Below are 21,855 nucleotides of genomic sequence, written 5' to 3' on the forward strand. Positions count from 1 at the left end.
TATTTTTTCTTACTTAATATTATATTGTATTTTCCCATGATATCAAGAACTACTTTAGATGTTTCATTAAACTTTTATTATAAAAGTTATACATGCTTATTGTAGGGAATTTGGAAAATGTAGAAAGCTGTTTGAAGATCTTACCACTCAGAGAGAGCCACTGTTAACATGGTGTGTTTTATTCCCTTTCTTGTGTATGTGTAAATCACATATATACACATATACAAGCATATCATATATATATATATACACATACACATATCTATGATATTTAATCATATATATTACATATATGTGCATATGTATATGTATTACATATTTCATGTGAGCGTGTATATCATATATCACATTAAATTATTTTACAAAATGGGAACCATATTGTGCATATAATTTTGTATCATTTAACATTTTCTTAAATATTTTCTCATATCACTAAAAATTCTTCATCCATAATACTTTACAGTTATATATTTTTAGCACATTATATCATAAATTATTCAGTCATTCCCCGATAGTTTTTTGCCTTCTCATTGTTGCAATACTTTCCTCCCTGATTTTTTAACTCCGCTTATTTGTTGCCTTCCTACCTCTTTGTGTCTCCATCATTTCACCCTTGCTTGCCTCTCCAGTCTCGTCTCTTCCTGAGCTCCCTATGCTTCATACTAACCAAATTGCCCTAGCTGGAATTTTCTAACAGTAACCAATTGTTTTCTACCTTTCATACCTCTGCTCATGTTGTTTCTTCTGCCTAGAATCCTCTTCCTCTCACTTCTCATCAGACTGGCAAAGCCATCTTTAAGATTCGGTTCAGTGCTTACCTCTGATTTAAGTCTTTCCATGTATACCCATATGCCTAGTCACTGGGAGAATCAACTACATGCTACTCAGGACCCCACTATATGCCCTTACGTAGGTCTATCAGAGCATGCATAACCCAGTTACACATACCTGTTAATAGATTTGCTAATCTTACTCTACTGTGCGCTCCCTGACTGTAGGGAAGAAGTATGTAATAGTGCTTAAGAGTGCATGCCCTGTAGTCGTATGAACTGAATTCAAGTTTCAGCTCTGTTTACCATTTCTTACCTTTATGATGTAGGGAAAATTATTTATCCTTTTAAAGCCTCAGTTTACTCATCTGTAAAATATGGATACTAATTGTGCTTACCTTACAGGATTGATGTGAGGATTGAATTAGTAAAGGATTTACCTATGTTCCAGGCACATAGCAAGTCCTATATATATTTTAGCTATTATTATTAGGGACAATGTTTGATTCATCTCTGCATTCCAGGGCCTAACATAATGTCTGGAATATGGATTCAGTAAATGTTTAATGAATAAAGGAACGAATTACCCAAAATGTATATTCTTCATTTAGAGAAAGGGTCTGGGAATATAACATCATTATTTAAGAAGAAATTAAGAATCAGAAAACACTTTACAGACTGCCTTTTAGGCAGAACTGAAGTTGTCTGTCACTGTATTTTAATACTGAGAAAAACTCCAAATACTTTCCACCTCAATAGATTTCTCTATCTCTAATCTTTAGATGATCAATATTAGCAGAATTGACAACTGAATCATTATTAATAAATAATTAAAATTTAAATGTTATTTTCCATCACTCTAAATGATCACAAATAATATGCTATATATTATCTGTATAGATAAAAGTGACAAATATGTATGTGCTTTTACTCATTTTCTTTCTAGACCTTTTTGGAAGTTGCTGACAGTTCAGGCACAGTGTCAGTGATTATGTGGAATGCCCTGTGTCCTGAGTGGTATAAAAGTTTGCGGGTTGGTTTAGTTCTTCTGCTTCAAGACTATTCTGTTAAAAAGAGTTATCCATTCAGAATACAGCCTGTCCCCGTGGATCCACAGATCAAACTAATTTCTACAATGGGTTAAGTATTCAATGAATTTGTTGTCTTATCGCTGTTTTGTTTATATAAATTTGCAATGTACCATATTAGGAAAAAAGACCATAAAAATTACTGAAGCTGTTAGAACCTATGAAACCTTTAAATTTATTTGTCCGTAAAATTTTCAAGCAATCACATAACCTAATAAATATACATATTTATTATTTTATTTATTAAGAAAAATTATCTGAGACATTTATTGTTGATTGAAGAATGAGCTCCACTTGGGTTGTACTTATTTTGTTTTATTTTATTTTTGGTCATATAATATTAAGTTAATAACGAATATATTTTGCACTTACTAGTAGGTGCTGTCTGAAAAGAACTTCTGTTAACTTTTTGAAATAATTTCAGACTTACATAAAAGTTGAAAGAATGGTATAGAGAACTCCCATATACCCTTTATGCATATTCAACAATTACTAGCATTTACCTTTGCTTTATCATTATATATCTCTCTTCATACATATACATATCTTTACACATACACACATATGTATGTATATATATTCCTTGTGATCCAGTAAGAGAAAGTGGCAGCCATCATACATACCCCTTTAAGCCTAAACACTTCATTAGTATTTCAGCATATATTTTCTAATAACAAGAGCATTCTGTTACATAATCTGAGTACAATTACCAAAATCAGGAAATTTAAAATTGATACAATACTAATACCTAACCTGTAGTCAGTATTCAAATTTTGCCAATTGCTGCAATCTTGAAAGGGCTTTTCCTAATTAGTATTGATATATTGACATCACAAATATTTTTGGACCATTAAAATTAATATATTAAATAATTGTTTTTAGATATGACCGTGATTTTTTCACTTTCATTTGCAAGAATTGTAGATTACATTGCTTAAGTTTAAATATTGTTTTTGGTTTATAATACCTTTATTCTGGACCTGAATTTCTGTGTATTCTAAATTCCCCAGCTAATCCATTAAGCTTAATTACTTAGAGAATATTCAGATAAAGGTAGCAGTTGTTCATTGTTTTCTTAAACGTGTTTATTTGCAAAAACCTTATATGATTATTTATTAAAATCTTAGGCATTTTGCAGACATTGGTCAGATCTTGCTAGATGAAGAAGTTATTACCTAGGTAGTCTGGTACACACAGTCTATTACCTCATTAGTTTTTGCTATAGAAAGGTGAGGAACTAAACTGATAGAGATATTGTGACTTACTAAGAAAACACAATAAAAGTTGGCAAGAGGACGCTGATTTACAGCGTGCTACCTCTGCTATATAGAATTATAGGACCAGATTTTCATAATGGAAACTCTCTAAGGTATGAGAAATTATTTATGTTTTCACGTAAGTAACTGCAGATACAGAAATTATTTTTATAAATGATAGCCTTGGTGATAATATATTTAAAATGTACCTTTTGGTCTTTAAAACAGTTTTACTTCTTATTAATGTTAGCCTTGGTGATAATATATTTAAAATGTACCTTTTGGTCTTTAAAACAGTTTTACTTCTTATTAATGTTAGCAGCAGTCTCTATTTTCTTCCTTATATTTTTGATAAGTAACAGGACTTTTGCCCTCTTTTTTTAGGAAGCAATAGACTATTTCTGTAAAGCGCCAAGTAGTAAATATTTTAGGCTTTGCAGGCCATATGGTCTCTGTTTCAGCTTCTCAGCTCTGCCTTTGTAGACTGAAGGCAGCCATATGTATGTAAAGGAATGGATATGGCAATATTCCAATAAATATTTATTTACAAAAACTTGCAGCCATCTGCAGCCTGTAGTTTGCCTAGCCTACATGTATAAGTAGATTACAACTCTGGCTGTATATTGAAATCACTTGGGGAGCTTTAAAGAGCCACTGGTGCCCCACCCTCAGAGATTCTGATTTAATTACTCTGAGAATGGGACCAAGGCATTGCTATGGGTTTAAATCTCCTCAGCTGATCCCAAAGGTACAGTCAAGGTTGGGAACTATGGCTTTATGACCTTTAAAAATTACCTGCATGAAACTGACTAGTGATCTTTTTATCCTAGCATTTTCTTTATTTTTAATTGACAAATAGTAATAAAATATATTTATGGGGTCTAGTGTGATGTTTTGATCTGTGTATATACATTGTAGAAAGACTCAATCAACATATCCATCAGCTTACCAAATTATCACTTTTTTGTGGTAAGAACATTAAAAATCTATTAGCAATTTTGAAATATATAATACATTATTATTAACTGTAGTCACCATCCAATGCGATAGATCCCTAAGACATTTCTGCAATCTGACTGAAATTTTGTAGCCTTTGATCAACATCTCGCTTTTCCCTATCCCTCCCCACTCACTCCCCAGCCTCTGGTAACCATCTTTCTACTCTCTGTTTCTATGAGATTGACTTTTTTAGATTCTTGAAGAACATTATGCTAATTGAAATAAGCCAGGCACAGAAAGACAAATACTGTAAGATCTAACTCATAAGTGGAATCTACAAAGCTGATCCCAAAGAAACAGAGTAGAAAGGTGACTATCTTTTTTATTGTTTTTATTTATTTATTTATTTATTTATTTAATTTTTGAGACAGAGCCTCACTTTGTCACCCAGGCTGGAGTGCAGTTGTGCAATCTCGGCTCACTGCAACCTCCATCTCCTGGGTTCCAGCGATTCTCCTGCCTCAGCCTCTCAGGTAGCTGGGATTACAGGCACACGCCATCAAGCCCAGCTAATTTTTGTTTTTTTTTAGTAGAGATGGGGTTTCACCATTTTGGCCAGGCTGGACTCGAACTCCTGACCTCAAGTGATCTACCTGCCTCAGCCTCTCAAAATGCTAGGATTACATGTATGAGCCACCGCACCCGGCCGGAAGGTGATTAATTATCTTTTAAAGAGAAAAAAAAGCAGTTCTGTAGATCGTGTTAGACACAGGACATGCAAAAGTAAGTAATATACAGTTCTACTCTTAAAAATTAGTCTCATGGGGTGACAGCTATGTAAGATAAACAAATTATAGTAAAATGAAAGACTAACGACACTAAACCATATTAAAAATGTAATAGACAAAAAGGATAAGGAAATCAATAAAAATGTAATTGAAGAAAGAATGGACAGTAAAGTAGGAGAATGTGTTGCATGGGAGAAAGTGTTAAGCAGAGATTAGGAAAAATATCAGTGTAGTTTAAATGTTCTGAGCATTATAAATGAGAAACAGTATATAGTGGGAGGAGAGTTGGTCAGTAAAGGAATAAGGATTTGTGGTACCATCACTGCCTTCTAGGTGTTCATGTTGGAAGAAAAACTACTGGGGTCATTTATCTTGATTTATTTTTCGTATTTCCACACATAGTTCCAAGTTAGAAGAACTAAGATGTGATTTTTTTTTTTTTTTTTTTTTTTGTGACGGAGTCTTGCTATGTCACCCAGGCTGGAGTGGTGTGGTGCAATCTCAGCTCAATGCAACCTTCACCTCCTGGGTTCAAATGATTCTCCTGCCCGAGTAGCTGGGATTACAGGCGCCCACCACAACGCCAGGCTACTTTTTGTATTTTTAGTAGAGACAGGGTTTTGCCATATTGGCCGGACTGGTTTTGAACTCCTGACCTCAAGTGATCCATCCGCCTCGGTCTCCCAAAGTGCTGGTAAAACAGGCGTGAGCCACCGCGCCTGGCCAATGTAATTTTTTTAAAAGACTGAATAAATGGAAATCTATAAAGATGGAAATTCTATTGCAAAACAAAGGATATATTATTTGCTGGATGTGTACGGCTTTGTATATTGAATTTTGTACATTATTCTGTATACCTTTTACAAAATAGTACATAGCTGGCATACACAAATAATACACTCTTTAAAATCTTGAGATTTTCAGACTGTATTACATAATGCATATTGATTGGATGATAGCAACAAGAATTTTTTATTTTGGCGGGCAGGGGCTATTTCTTTAATTAGGAACCCTAGCATTTTAGAGCCGGAAGGGACCTTGAATATAATTGATACTATGACAATGAAAGTACTTTGGAATATGCAAACTATGATGCAAGGTAATATTATGTAATACAAACTTTGCTTGCTTATATACGAATAGACTGAAACTCATAAAGGTAAAGTGAATATTTCCTTTCACATGACTAGTAATAGGCAGAAATAGAAATAAAATACCTTCATCCTGGTTTAAGCCTTGTTTGCTACACAGAAAGTTCTTAGAAAAATGTAACTAACCAAGAAGAAAAAAGCCCAAATAGCTTTATAACTATTAAAGGAATTGAATCAGAGGTTTAAATTTTTCCCACAAAGAAAATACCAGGCATACATCATATTATAGCGAAATTCTACCAAACATTTAGGGAATATAGCATTCTAAACCTATTCCAGAGACTAGACTAGAAAGTATATTCTCAAACTCATTTTTTGCTGCCAATATAACCGTGATAATCAAAACCAAACAAGAATAGTATGAAGGAGAAAAATTATAGGTCAGCTTCAGCCACTAACATATAAACATATATATAGATATTCTGAATGGAATATTGGCAAACTGCATCATGTGTAAAAAAAAAAAAAGTTCACATACTGTGACTAGGTTGCATTTTTCCTCAGCAATGCAAAATTGGTTTTACCTATAAAAATCTGTGTCACCCACCATTTTTACAAATTAGATAATGAGCATTGTAATAGATACACAAAAAGCTTTTATTAAAATTTTACAACTATTCATTAATTTAAAAAAGAAAATAGCAAGAGAAGGAACCTTCCTTAAACTAAGTAAGGGGGCTGAGCATGGTGGCTCATGCCTGTAATTCCAGCACTTTGGGAGGCCAAGGCAGGAAGATCACTTGAAGCCAGGAGTTTGAGACCAGCCTGTGCAACATAGTAAGACCCTGTCTCTACAAATAAAAATAAAAAATTAGCCAGTTGTGGTGGCATGCACCTGTAGTCCTAGCTACTCAGGAGGCTGAGGAGAGAGGATTGCTTGAGCCCAGGAGGTTGAGGCTTCAATGAGCCGTGATTGCACCACTGCATTCCAGCCTGGGCGACAGAGCAATACCAACAACAACAACAACAACAAAAAAAACACCTAATAATGGGTATTTACAAAATCAAAACCAAACAGCAAACACAATTCTTAATGGGGAAAAGTTAGATACATTCCTTTATAAAATGGGGAAAATGGATGTCTCCTATTATTACTATTTCTATTTAGTGTTGTACTGGCTGTCCTAGCCAGCGTGAGAAGACAAAATGAATTAAAGGTATAAAGGTTTTAAAGAAAAATGCAAGACTCTTATTACTCGCAAATTAAATTTTATACAGAGAAAAAATAACACAAAGTATTAAAAATAATAGGATTTATTAACCTTACCAAACTAATGCAGGAACAAAAAACCAAATACCACATGTTCTCACTTACAAATGGGAGCTAAATGATGAGAACACAAAGAGGGGAACAGCACACACTGTGGCCTACTTGAAAGTGGAGGGTGGGAGGAGGGAGAGGATCAGAAAAAACAACTATCGAGTACTAGGCTTAGTACCTGGGTGACAAAATAATCTGTACAACAAACCCCCGTGACATGAGTTTACCTATATAACAAACCTGCACATATGCCCCTGAACCTAAAATAAAAGTTTTTAGAAATAAAAATTAAAAATAATAAGATATTAGCAAAGCTACAAAAGAAGTCAACTGATTATGTATACTTCAATAATAAAGAGTTAGAAATTATAATTTGAAAACATCATTGACATTGTCAACAATAACTATAAGATGTCTAGAAATAAATGTAAGAGAAGATGTGTAAGACCTATGTGGAGATGATTATGACACATTATTGGAAGACATTAAGAAAGCCTTAAATAAATAAGTAGAGATAAATAAACTGGGTAAAGATTGTATTTGCCACTACATAATCAATGAAGAATTAATATCCAACATATAAACAACTCTTGCAAATTTTTAAAAGACAATTCAACAATTCAATAGAACAATGGGCAAAAGACCAAGGCATTTCACAGAAGAGAATGCATATATGAACCATAAGTACATGAAATGTTGTTCAATATGATTAGTAATAAGGGAAGTACAAAATAGGATCACAACAAATTGCCATATCACTAGATTGGCCAAAAGTACTAAATTTGACCATGTGCAGTGGCTCACACCTGAGACCCAAGTGCTCTGGGAGGCTGATTCTGGAAGAAGCCTTGAGGCCAGGACAAGATCAGCCTGGGCAACATAACAAGACCCCCCATCTCTACCAAAAATTACAAAAATTAGCTGGACATGATGATTGTAGCTACTCAGGAGGCTAAGGCAGGAGGATTGCTTGAGCCCAGGAGTTCAAGGCTGCAGTGAGCCATGATTGTATGATTGTGCCACTACACTCCAGCCTGGGCAACAGAGTAAGACCCTGTCAAAAGAAAAAAGAAAGAAGGAAAGAAAGAAGGGAGAAAGAAAGGAAGGGAGGGAGGGAGGAAGAGAGAGAGAGGGAGAAAGAAAGGAAAGAAAGAAGAAAGAAAGAAAAGAAAGAAAGAAAGAGAAAGAAAGAAAGAAAGAAAGAAAGAAAGAAAGAAAGAAAGAAAGAAAGAAAGGAAAGAAAAGAAAAAGAAAGAAAAAGAAAGGAAAGAAAGAAAGAAAAAGAAGAAAGAAAGAGAAGAAAGAAAGAAAGAAGAGAAAGAAAGAAAGAAAGAAAGAAAGAAAGAAAGAAAGAAAAAAGAAAGAAAGAAAGTTGACAATACCAAGGTTTGGAGAGGATGTGTATCAGTGGGAATTTTTACACATTGCTGGTAGAAACACAAATAGGCTCGTCACTTAAAACGATTAGGGATTATGCTATAAAGCTGAACATTTACATATCATATAATCCAGCATTTCTGCACCTACATATAATACCTTAGAAAAACAGTTGCCTGTGTGCACAGGGAGACATATACAAAAATTTTTAAACAACCCTATGTATAATAGTAAAAACCTGGAAATAATCCAGATGTCCATCAACACAATAATGGATAAATAAATTTTAGTTAATAAATTATAGTATATTAACACACTGGAACATTATTCAGCTGTGGAAATGTCAAGAAAACTGCTACATGCAGCTACATGGATGAATTTTATTAATATAATGTTGAGTGAAAAAAGGAGTCATAAAATACAGAATATAATTTCACTCATATGAAGTTCAAAAACAAAGCCAAATAGGATTTTGTCTGGGCAAAGTGATAAAACCCTTTTCAAGTTAAAGAAATGATAGAACACAAAGTTCTCAAAGTGTGGTTAAACTTTTTAAACTGTGGTGGAGAGATAAGTGGATGTGATAATGAAGGTAGAAGAACACTGATAATAGTCTAGTTCTTGAGTTTAGTGGTGGGTTCAAAATGTTCAGTCTACTATTTTGCTTTTTAATATATATTCATGTATATTCTTTGGTGTATATTAAATAGCATATTAAAGTAATATATTTGTTTTTCAGAAATCTGCCTGAATCTTCGAGATCCCCCAACAAACATAATTATCATTCCAGAAAAGCAGGTGAAACCAGAATGGAGACTGCCAAAGTTAAATCACCGATTTACCACAAGGTAAAATAGTTTCTTGTAAAATGTCTTAAATATTAATCTTCAGTCTTGGTTACTGAAAAACAATGCATTGTAATTTGCTCAAAATCTACCCAGAATTAGGCTATAGCAATTATGTAGATATACATTTTCAAAATAATAATTGTAGAATGCTTTTTCACTGTTCAAAAATAAAATATTAATTTAGTGATTTTACCTTTTTAGGTCAGAACTGGATGATATGCCAGAAAATTGCATCTGTGATGTTATTGGCCTTTTAGTTTTTGTAGGAAGGGTCCAGCGGTCAAAAAAGAAAGGTAAGCTTTTAAAATTGAAAATCATAAAAAGTATTTCAGTGAATAATTTTGTGTTCATATGTATATAACAGTTACCTTCATTTATTTTAATATTCTATCCATATAGAAAACCGTGAAGATTTTTGGTCATATCGCTGGATTCACATTGCTGACGGTACTTCAGAACAACCATTTATAGTGGAACTGTTTTCAACATCGCAGCCAGAAATCTTTGAAAATATTTACCCAAGTAAGCAATTTTTAATATTTTTATTTTATGTTTGGAAGTAGGAGAATTAACTTTAAAAATGTAGAGTAAGCTGACTTACAGAAGTAGGGTGACATTGAGTTGGCAAATTCAAGCAGTCTGACAGCATGTTTAAATCTTTTCTATATTAATATCGTATTTGGTATTATAGACATTAACAACCCGTTGGTTGTCTGTTCAGAATTAACTTGGGATTGAAACCAGTTTTTCAGAAAACAGGTCCTCTTATCAATTCTCATTGTAAAAATTCCACACATTAAAAAATCCTTAAATTTCAGTAAGACTAAAACATAGGCAGTCAATTCCCTTTTTATACATTTGGAAATTGATTAAGTAGACCGCATTAAAGACATCGAAGACTTATATAGCATTAATTGGTAGATGATTGGTGGACTATGTAATTACATAATGACAATGGTAAGTAGGGTTCCGGTTGAATATTAAATTATTCAAGTAAGTTGGTAGTGTTATTTATACCAGCTGGTCAATATTTTACTTTGGCTTACTTTGGCATTGACTTTCTCCCCTGGATTCATTCAGATATAAAAGTATTTTTTCGACTAGTTTTATTTATTTGAAATTATTTTAGGTTTGTCCTATTACATATTACATATAACAGGCTAGTCTTCAGATCTATTATGATAAGGAAAAAAGTATAATACTTTTCAGCAGTTTCAATGAATATTTCCTTATTTGTATTTAGAATATAAAGCTATTTTAGATAGGGGATGACATTTTATTATTTTCCAAATAATTACATGAATAAACACTAATTGCTACCTGTGTTAAATGCTTGGCCAACATTGAAGAAACTCCCAATATTTACTACATATATATGTGTGTGTGTGTGTGTGTGTGTGTGTGTGTCTGTGTGTGTATATTTATATATATACATATATATGTGTATATATATGTATATATATTTGAGATGGAGTCTCACTCTGTCACCCAGGCTAGAGTGCATTGGCACGATCTTGACTCACTGCAACCACTACCTCCCAGGTTCAAATGATTCTCTTGCCTCAGCCTCCTGAGTAACTGGGACTACAGGAGCACACCACCATGCCTGGCTAATTTTTATATTTTCAGTAGAGACGGGGTTTCACCATGTTGGGCAGGCTAGTCTGGAACTCGACCTCAGGTGATCTGCCCACCTCAGCCTCCCAAAGTGCTGGGAATACAGGCGTCAGCCACTGCACCTGGCCTATATCTATTATTATTACTTTTTTAACCAGCAATAAGATAGATGTTGTAGAACACCAAGAGACCTAGACACTGTATATAGGGCTGTTCTGCTGCCCCTTTATTCTCTATACAAAACAGTATTATACACCTCTGCTTTGTTAGATTCCACCCTAGGCTTGTGAGATTAAATTTTAAAAATATATCTGAATAGAACCAAACCTCACCCCAGTTTATGGGGGATGGAACAGAAAGAGAGTTTTGGCCAAACCAAGGCATGGGCTTCCAAGGTGAGTGGGCTATTAACTCTGATATAACTTCTTATAGGGCATAAGTAATTGGCAGTGATGACTTCTGGTGATAATCCTATTGCCTCAATTTAGGTGGGTTTTATTGCCAGCTTCCTTTTTGTTTGTTTGTAACCACTTTAAACAAGAAGCTAACAAGAATTTTGGATAAAGATTTCTCACAGGAACTTTGCCAAGCACGCGTATTGTATTTCTTGTGATAATGTGAGATGTATCCTTCTAAGAAACGTATATTCGGATCTTGGTGAGATTTATTCTAGTATAATAGTTGACAACAGTCACAATTTGTTTTTATCTTTTGACCAAAAGTGAAGGAAAAAATCATTAAATTAATGGTGAGTATTATGGGGGCTTCAGGCCCAAGAAGGGGAGCATGGCCAAGATTCTTCAGGAATAATACCAAAATTCTTTGGTAGTATGACTTTTTTTTTCATAAGAAAAGCGAAGAACTAAGGGGAAGTAATGTTGTGTGTTTACCATGTACCAGATGCTTATAGATATTATCTCATTTTGTACTCTCAATTACCTTTTGAAGAATTGATGTTGTTATAAATTTTCAGGTGAGAAAGCAAACATCCAGAGGGGTTAAGTAATTTCCTGGATTTCATATAGCTAGGAAGTGATAGATCTGACTCTCAGATTTTTAGTGGCCATGAATTTAGAATTAGAGGTTTCTTTTTTTTTTCTAAATTTATTTATCATTGTAAGAACACGTAATATGAGATCTACTGGCTTAACATATTTTAGAGGTTTCTTTAATATTCCTGTATCAACACCTTTAGCCATTAATAGTCATATGTTTGTAATTTTTTAAATAAAGGAAAAACTAAGATAATTCTTAATATAAATTAAGATAATTCTTAGCATTTGAACAGATTTTCTTCCTTTTCATTGCTACAGAATAAAGAACTTAGTAAATATGAGATGTAGCAAATGAATGTACAGTTGTGCTCTGGAGAAATTTTTATTCTCAAATGAGAAATTACTTTTGTGTGATTATAAGAATTTACATTTACTTCCTCATTTCCTAGTTTGTAAAACCGTAATGTTTTGACATATAATGAGTTAAAATAAAAAATAATGTTGGATTAATGAAACTATAATAATTAGCCTGTTAGGTAAAAACAATTGATAACTGTTTAAAGTAGTTGAAATCTGAAGACATTATACTCTCATTTTTAGATATTCTTTTTAGCCTATAAAGTTAGCAAGTTGAAAAGAAAATAAAAAGATGATATAAAACGTGCCATTGGCCTTAAAATCTAATTAAGATAAATACATAAAAGATAAAAAACACTTGCATAAGCAAATACGAATCAATAATGTATAAGCCCTATCTGGTGGAAGGAGTTAGAGTAATTCAGAGTTTAGTGTTAGATAGGGTTAGTCAGTGAAAGTATCATGGAGAAACTAAGCTTTTTTTTCTCTGTTGGAAATCACTGTTCACACTCAGTTGTGTGCCCAGTTAAAATGACTTGCACTCTTTATCTGTGCAACAAACAAATGACTTTAATTAGTTGCAGCTGTTGTACTTTCTGAAAAAAAAGGGGCCTCTCGCAAAAAGCAGAGTAGTGTTAAATCCTTGTTGTTCCTAGTGTGGTCCCAGGACTGGCAGCACTAATAACTGCCTAGGAGATTATTAGAAATGCAGAATCTCAGGCCCCACCCTAGACCTACTGAATCTGAATTCGCATTTTAACATTGGTACCATGTGATTTCTTTCTGCATTAAAGTTTGAGAAGCATTGTGTTAGATCCTGATCTTGTTAGGTCCTATTTGAAATGGAAAAGTAATTTCATAAGTGTTTTTGTTTTCTAGTGGCATATTTTGTGTGTACACAGTTGAAAGTTGTCAGAAATGACAATCAAGTACCTAAGCTGCTTTACCTCACCACTACAAATGAGAGTGGAGTGTTTATTACTGGTGAGTAATTTCTTTGTGTATATTATTAGAAATATATTTTCTCTTCCCTAGAATTCTTCAGTACATATTAACTTTTACATAATAACATTCAACTACAAGATAGCTTTATTTTGACTTCCTTTATTACTATAAGAGTGTTTTAGCAAAGAATTTTTGGCCTGTGAAATACATTGCTTATGGGTTACTTATGAATGAAGCAATGATTTTGTGACTCAGTGGAAAATTGCATTTATATCCTTCAGTCAACTTTGATTCCTGTTTGGCATAGAATGTAGATAATCATAAATTGCTTGATAGATTGAAGACCTGGTTAGGCCTGGTATCATAATATGGATTCTGTTAACAATATTTTAAAATTCTAAATGAAAACAAAAATGAGTGTCGAATTTCAACCCCAAGATCTTATGTTTTATTTATGTAACAAGAGAGGTCTCGTTACTTGTCTGCAAGTATATTATTTTTCCCTATTCCTTCCAATAATAGGATCAAAACATTAAAGAAAAACGTTTCCAAATGAGAGAGTGAGGAAATAGTGTGGAATGGGGTGTTTACCAGATTGTTACCATGTTAGTAATTAAGAAATTTGTTAAAAGAAGAGTCCTAGGAAAGGTGTAACCTACATCTTTGTCAATGCATATGTTATTTTATAAATACTATCAGATGTGAATATGGCACTTTTAAGTATGCTTTAAGACCATAAATTTAAATGCTGAGCCATATTCATAGGAAGCTTCATTCATACATGATGCCGTAATTTCAGGTTAATTCATAGTTTAAAAATCAGTTATTTCAGAAGATGTCAACCATTTGGATAGTTAGAAAAATTCAAATGTGTGATTTTTTAGCATCCTATAGCTAGCTACATTTCAGTCCACTTAAACTCTAATACACAGTGTGTCTGATTTCCTTCTTAGGATTTATTTACTGTCTTTGGATAATTATACATAGTGAATAAGTGAACTTGACTGTTTTTTCTTGGTGATAAAAGAGGGATTGTTTTAATAGTAAACTGTTTTTACACAAAAATATTCATGCAGATTGTTACAGTGACATTTTTATTTCTCATTTTTTATGATTTACCCTTCCCGCGAGGAGGTCATAGAGGCCAGCCGTATACGTATGATGCCAAGGTAAAAAACTTTATTCAATGGATTAGAACAAAGTCCGATTCCGGGGAACAGAAGAATATGGTTATTGGTGGATATTACCCCTATCCACCAGTGCCAGAGACATTTTCCAAGTATAGTAGTTCTATTAAAGGTACTAACGTAATTGCCAGTCCTTCTACATATGTTTATATTTTATACGTATGGCTTATGCTATTTCAATTAGTCATCTTTATTCTTTTCTTTTATGGGAGTGAACTAAAGTTTAGCAACATTCACCGATAATAGCTTTGTCTTAATGCAGCTCTAAAAATACATGTCACGTATTTTCTATATAGTTTTCCCTATATCTCGCATGGTGGTCTAAAGATTAATACTTTGATTTTTATCAGACTGGAAGAAAAGAGGAAACACAGAAGATAACCAACTGGAGATATAGGTTGAGTATTCCTAATCCAAAAATCCGAAATCTGAAATGTTCCAAAACCTGAAACTTTTTGAGTACTGAAGTGACACTCAAAGAACTACTCATTGGAGCAGTTCAGATTTTGGAATTTTGCATTAGGGAAGCTGAACTGATAAGTATAATACAAATATTCCAAAATAAAAAAATCAGAAATCTGAAATATTCTGGTCCAATATATTTCAGAGAAGGGATGTTCAGCTTATAAATATCTTTATTTAATGTCATTGAGATCACATCTGACCTTGGTGTAGATCTCAACTGCTATGATGTTATACAGAAAGACTAAAGATATCTAAAGGAGACACTGGGTAACTTGATATTCAGAGACTGACAACTGTATTATGCGACTCTTGTGGAATGATATATATTGTGTTTAACACAATTGAATGCTATCTTTAAATATAAAATGATGCCAAAATAAATGAGATGCTGAATTTGGAATTGAAGTACTGATGAGAAGCCTACTATTAATATACTTTTCAGTAGAATTAATATATGACAGTTGAAAAGTTTAACACAAGCATGTTCTTTTTTAAAAAGCTATGAGATAGTCGCATGGTTTTCAAAAAAAAGAGAAACTTTAAAATGCCGACCTATCATCATCTAAATATTGGCATCCTCTTATACATCATAATACTAGCAATATGTAATAGTGTTTGAAATAATTAAAATGTGTTTTTCTATGCAGTGGCTAGGCAACACTTTATAGTTTGAAATATAATATGGAAATTGCATTTAATATGCAAAATTTATTTTGCAAACGAAGGGTACAGAGTGGAAGCCTGTATTCAAATTTAACTGATAAAAGTATTTTGCCTATTTCACAAAATTATATAAAAGGATGCCAGATATAAACAGTGTCTCACAGTTAATGTAGTAAGTTTATAATTTTGTGTTGTGAAATTACATTGCAAATCTAATTCTTATTTTTTATCATTTCAGTTCTTTAAAACTTACAATTTTCTTGGACTTACTCTTTTGCAGTTGAGTCGCTCTTGACAGCTATAAGTGAAGTCAGGAAGGAGATTGAAGACTTGCAGTATAGGGAACAAAAGCGCATTGCAATTCAGGGGATAATTACTGCTATAAAGTATATCCCCCATAGCAGTGCGACTGAAAGTGCCTCAGCATCAGAAACACTTCGGGTATGGTGCCAGAGAATTAATAGTATTTCTCTGAAAGCACTGTGATTATGATTGCAATTGGTACCTTTTACATTTTATTCAGAACTCACGTGTATTGACTCTTCATAATGTAAGCCTAAGAGAAAACATTAGGCTGGTGCAAAAGGCATTGTGGTTTTTGCCTATAAAAGTAATGGCAAAAACCGCAATTCCTTTTGCACCAACCTAATATTTTTAGTTTTTTGTTTGTTTCCCTTTTGTGTCATTTATTTGGGGGCAGACTAAGCCAATAATGATTATAGCCTCTTGACATTTCCCAAGGCCCTCAAAACTTGGTATCCTTTTTTTGCATTCTGTGTAATTTGAGGCTATCGTGGGTGTTTTAAATTTCTAGCTGGTATCTATGACTATATTAATTTCCTACCTTTTGTCCAGGCCAGTACTACAGGAAAGCTTTCATGGGAAGTTTTCTCTATATCTGGCATAGTAGTCTTACCCAGGTTCTATAACTCTTCTAGAATAAATAGTTTAGTATTATAGAAGGCGCCACTTCTGGAATCTTGGCACAATCAAGACAAACAAGTTAATTTTTCCCATGAGTTTATCTTTTTAAACACTATGTCTAGGACTACTACTATTTATATGGAAATAAGTGTTTAATCCAGCTTTTCAGATAGTAGTATAAGAAGGACTTTTGTTTGTCTTCCTTTTAAAAAATATTTTAATAACAGATGGATTAGATTTAATCATTTTCATAAAAGCACTGTTATGATTGAAAAGTTTTGCCAGAACTCTTGATTATGAAAAATGAATAAACTAAAATTGTAGTCTTTTATGAGATTAATAATTGTGAATTAGCATAAAGTGTTTTCTCTAAATTATTGGTTTTAGAATGCTAACAGACCGTCGACCTCTCAAGCAGCTAGAGTAGAAATTCAAGAAAGAAATGGTAAACGGCATCAAGATGATGAGCCTGTGAATTCTCAGTATTTCCAAACTACATCTACAAATTTGGGTCTGAGCAATAAAATAAGAATTCTTCAAGGCCCACACGCTAATCTGTAAGTCATTTGTATTAAGTATATGTAAAATATATTTTTTCTTTTGGTTTATCTCTACCCTGTAAAATAAGCAATTATCGTAGAAGCTGTATTAATTTGTTAGGGCCCCCATAACAAAATACCACAACTGAGTGGCTTAAACACCAAAATTCGTTGTCTCAAAGTTCTGGAGGATAGAGTTCAAGATCAAGGTGTCAACAGCATTGGTTCCCTCAGGGCTGCGAGAGAGAATCTGTTTAATGCCTCTCTCCTAGCCTCTTAGTGTGCTGGCAATCTTTGGCACTCCTTGACTTGTAGAAGCATCACCCCAATCTCTGCCTTCATATTCACGTGGAGTTCTCTCTGTGTAGTGTCTGTGTCCAAATTTCACCTTTCTCATAAGGATACCAGTCATATTGGATTAGGGGACCACCCTAATCTAGTATGACGTCATCTTTATCAGTAACATCTGCTATGACCCTATTTCCAAATAAGGTCATATTCAGAAGTCCTGAGGGTTAAGACTTCATCATATGAATTTTGTGGGGACACAATTCAACCCATAAGTCTGCCCTCTGGTCCCACAAAATTCCTGTCCTTATATGCAAAATAGGTTCACCCCATCACAACATCCCCAAAAGTCTTATCGCATAGCAGCATCAATTCTAATCCAACATCTCATCTAAATCTCATATGAATGTAATTCGTCCATCCATGAACAGGTGATTTATCCTGGGGCAAAATTCTTCTGCATCTGTATACCTATAAAATCAAACAAGTTATCTGTCCAGAATACAGTGATGAGATAGGTATAGGATAGGCACTCCCATTCTGAAAGAGAGAAATTGGAAGGAAAAGGGGGATCATGGGTCACAAGCAGCTCCAAAACCTAGCAAGGCAAATAAATTGCATTAGTTTTTAAGGCTTCAGAATTATTCTCTTTGCCACAGTCTTATGTCCTCTGGGCTCACTGGGGTAGCATCCCCACTCCTACAACACTGGGTGATGGCCCTACACTCTGGAACCAAGGAAATGAACCCACCCTCTGGAATTGAAAAGGGAGCCCTTGTCCTCTGAAACCAAGGAGGTAGTCTCACTCCCAAGGTCATTCTTCCATTTTCTTGAACAACAAGAACATTATAACTTACATTTGCTTACAAGTTGTTTAAGCATGGGTCTTTACTACAAAACATTCATACATTATGAATTGTACATGATTGGAAGTTTTGGTTTCTTTAAAGTGTCAGGAAAGCCCAAACACTCATAAAGCAGAGTGCAGAATCACTTTGGATTTTAAGATTTTAAAAATTCCAATCTTTTAGAGTGTGCCCAGGTGCACAGCAGTTTTTGGTTGTGAATAAGTAATACGTAAAATTTTTAATTTATTTTTTAAAATTTTTTAACTTTTAATTTTTGTGGGTACATAGTAGGTACATATATATTTATGGGGGCACATGAGATGTTTTGATACAGGCATACAATGTGAAATAAGAATGTCATGGAGAATGGGGTATCCATCCCATCAAGCATTTATTCTTTGTATTACAATCAAATTACACTCTTTTAGTTACATTTAAATGTACAATTAAGTTATTATGGACTATAGTCACTCTGATGTGCTATCAAGTAGTAGGTCTTATTCATTCTTTCTAGCTATTTATTTGTACCCATTAAACGTCTTCACTTCCCCGCACCCCCTACTACCCTTCCCAGCCTCTGGTAACCGTCCTTCTAAACTGTACCTTTATGAGTTCACTTGTTTGATTTTTAGATCCCACAAATAGGTGAGAACATGGAATGTTTATCTTTCTATGCTTGGCTTATTTCACTTAACATAATGATCTCCAGTTCCATCCATGTTGTTGCAAATCACTGGATCTCATTTTTATGGCTAAATAGTACTCCATTGGGTATATGTCACATTTTTTTATCCACTCATCTGTTGATGGATATGTAGGTTGCTTCCAAATCTTAGCTATTATAAACAGTGCTGCAACAACATAGGAGTGCAGATATCTCTTTGGTATACTGATTTCCTTTCTCCTGGGTATATACCCAGCAGTGGAATTGCTGGATCACATTGTGTTTCAATTTTCAGTTTCTTTGAGGAACCTCCAAACTGTTCTCCATAGTGGTTGTACTAATTTACATTCCCACCAACAGTGTACAGAGTTCCTTTTCTCCACATCATCATCAGCATTTGTTATTGCCTGTATTTGGATTTAAGCCATTTTAACTGAGGTAAAATGGTGTCTATCCACAGCTTTTTGAGGGTTTTTATCATGAAGGGATGTTGAATTTTATCAAATGTTTTTTTCAGCATCAAATGAAATGATTGTATGGGTTTGATGTGCATTTCTCTGATGATCAGTGATGTTGAGCACCTTTTCATGTGCCTGTTTGCCATTTGTATATCTTCTTTTGAGAAACGTCTATTCAAATCTTTTGCCCGTTTTTGATTGGATTATTAGTTTATTCCTATAAAGTTGTTTGAGCTCCTTATATATTCTGGTTATTAATCCCTTGTCAGATGGGTAGATGTCATTCTATTTGTCCATTTTTGCTTTGGTTGCCTGTTCTTGTGGGGTATTACTCAAGAAATTTTTGCCCAGACCATGTCCTGTAGATTTTCCCCAATGTTTTCTTGTAGTAGTTTCATACCTCGATGTGTTAGATTTAGGTCTTTAATCCATTTTGATTTGATTTTTGTATATGGCGAGAGATGGGAATATAGTTTCATTCTTCTGAATATGGATATCCAGTTTTCCCAGCACCATTTATTGGAAAGACTGTCTTTACCCGAGTGTATGTTCTTGACACCTTTGTTAAAAATGAGTTCACTTTAGGTGTGTGGATTTGTGTGTTGATCAATTGAAATGATCATATGGTTTTGATCCTTTATTCTGTTGATATGATATATCACATTGATTTGCATAAGTTGATTGGGATAGCTTTGGCTATTCTGGGTCTTTTGTGGTTCCATCTAAACTTTAGGATTGTTTTTTCTATTTCTGTGAAGAATGTCATTGGTATTTTGGCAGGGATTGCACTGAATATGTAGATTGTTTTGGGCAGTATAGACATTTTAATAAATTGATTCTTCCAATACATGATCATACAGTATTTTTCCATTTTTGAATGTCCTCTTCAATTTCTTTCATCAGTGTTTTAGTTTTCATTATAGACATCTTTCACTTGTTTGGTTATGTTCATTCCTAGGTATTTAATTTTATGTGTGGCTGTTGTAAATGGGATTACTTTTTTATTTCTTTTTCACATTTTTCACTTTTGGCATAGAGAAATGCTACTGATTTTTGTATGTTGATTTTGTATCCTGCAACTTTAGTGAGTTTACGAGTTCTAATAGTTTTCTTGTGGAGTCTTTAAGTTTTTCCAAATATAAAATCATATCCTCTGCAAACAAGGATTATTTGACTTCTTCCTTTCCAAGTTGGATGCCCTTTATTTCTTTCTCTGGTCTGGTTGCTTTAGCTAGGACTTCCAGTACCATGTTGAATAACAGGGGTGAAAGTGTGCATCCTTGTTGTCTTCCAGATCTGAGGAAAGGCTTTCAGTTTTTCCCCACTAAGTGTGATACTAGTTGTGGGTCTTTCATATATGGTTTTTATTATGTTGAAGTGCGTTCCTTCTATCCACAGCTTTTTGAGGGTTTTTATCATGAAGGGATATTGAATTTTATCAAATGTTTTTTCAACATCAATTGAAATGATTGTATGGTTTTGATCCTTTATTCTGTTGATATGGTATATCACATTGATTTGCATATGTTGAACCATGTTGTCATCCCAGGGATAAATCTCACCTGGTCGTGATGAGAGATCATTCTATATATTGTTGAATTTGGTTTGCTAGTATTTTGTTGAGGATTTTTGTATCAAAATTCATCAGAGATATTGACCTGTAGTTTTCTTTTGTGGATGTGTCTTTGTCTGGTTTTGTTATAAGGGTAATACTGGCCTTGCAGAATGAGTTTGAAAGTATTCCTTCCTCCTCCATTTTTTTGAGTAGGATTGATATTAGCTCTTCTTGAAATGTTTGGGAGAATTCATCAGTGTAGCCATTGGATCCCAGGCTTTTCTTTACTGGGAGACTTTTTATTACAACTTCCATCTCATTACTTGTTATTGGTTTGTTCAGGTTTTGGATTTCTTCCTGGTTCAATCTTGGTAGGTTGTATGTGTCTAGGAATTTGTCCATTTCTTCTAAATTTTCCATTTTATTGGCATATGGTTTTACATAGTAGCCACTAATGAACCTTTGAATTTCTGCAGTATCAGTTGTAAAAGCTCTTTTTTCATTTCTAATTTTATTTATTTGGATCTTCTCTCTTTTTTCATGGCCTGGCTAAATGTAAGTTTTGTTTAACTTTTCAAGAAAGCAGCTTTTTGCTTCATTGATCTTTTGTATTGATTTTCTCATTTCAATTTTATTTATTTATGCTCTGATCTTGTTTTCCTCCACTAATTTGGGTTTGTTTTGCTCTTGCCTTTCTAATTCTTTAAGATATATCATTAGGTTGCTTATTTGAGGTTTTTCTTCTTTTTTGTTGGAGGCACTTATAGCTGTAAATGTCCCTCTTACTACTGCTTTTGCTGTATCCCTTAGGTTTTGTTATGTTTTGCTTCTATTTTCATTTGTTTTGAGAAATTTTTCAATTTTCTTCTTAA

The 21,855-nt window shown here is 33.7% G+C and overlaps 1 protein-coding gene across 2 annotated transcripts in view; it reads left to right on the forward strand.

Moving 5' to 3' along the window:
* RADX (RPA1 related single stranded DNA binding protein, X-linked) overlaps positions 1 to 21,855 on the forward strand; it is a 68,638-nt gene that overhangs the window by 11,443 nt on the left and 35,340 nt on the right. The window contains exons 3-10 of one of the 2 annotated variants that reach the window (XM_003262149.2): positions 1,717 to 1,909; positions 9,370 to 9,478; positions 9,680 to 9,771; positions 9,878 to 10,000; positions 13,327 to 13,431; positions 14,527 to 14,691; positions 15,988 to 16,148; positions 17,019 to 17,188. In XM_003262149.2, the coding sequence (XP_003262197.1) occupies positions 1,717 to 1,909; positions 9,370 to 9,478; positions 9,680 to 9,771; positions 9,878 to 10,000; positions 13,327 to 13,431; positions 14,527 to 14,691; positions 15,988 to 16,148; positions 17,019 to 17,188 (1,118 nt within the window). The remainder of the gene's footprint in view (positions 1 to 1,716; positions 1,910 to 9,369; positions 9,479 to 9,679; positions 9,772 to 9,877; positions 10,001 to 13,326; positions 13,432 to 14,526; positions 14,692 to 15,987; positions 16,149 to 17,018; positions 17,189 to 21,855) is intronic. The other variant, XM_003262150.2, reaches the window with a different exon arrangement.

This window comes from Nomascus leucogenys, chromosome X (assembly GCF_006542625.1).
Source record: "Nomascus leucogenys isolate Asia chromosome X, Asia_NLE_v1, whole genome shotgun sequence".
In the NCBI taxonomy this organism is placed as follows: Eukaryota; Metazoa; Chordata; class Mammalia; order Primates; family Hylobatidae; genus Nomascus; species Nomascus leucogenys.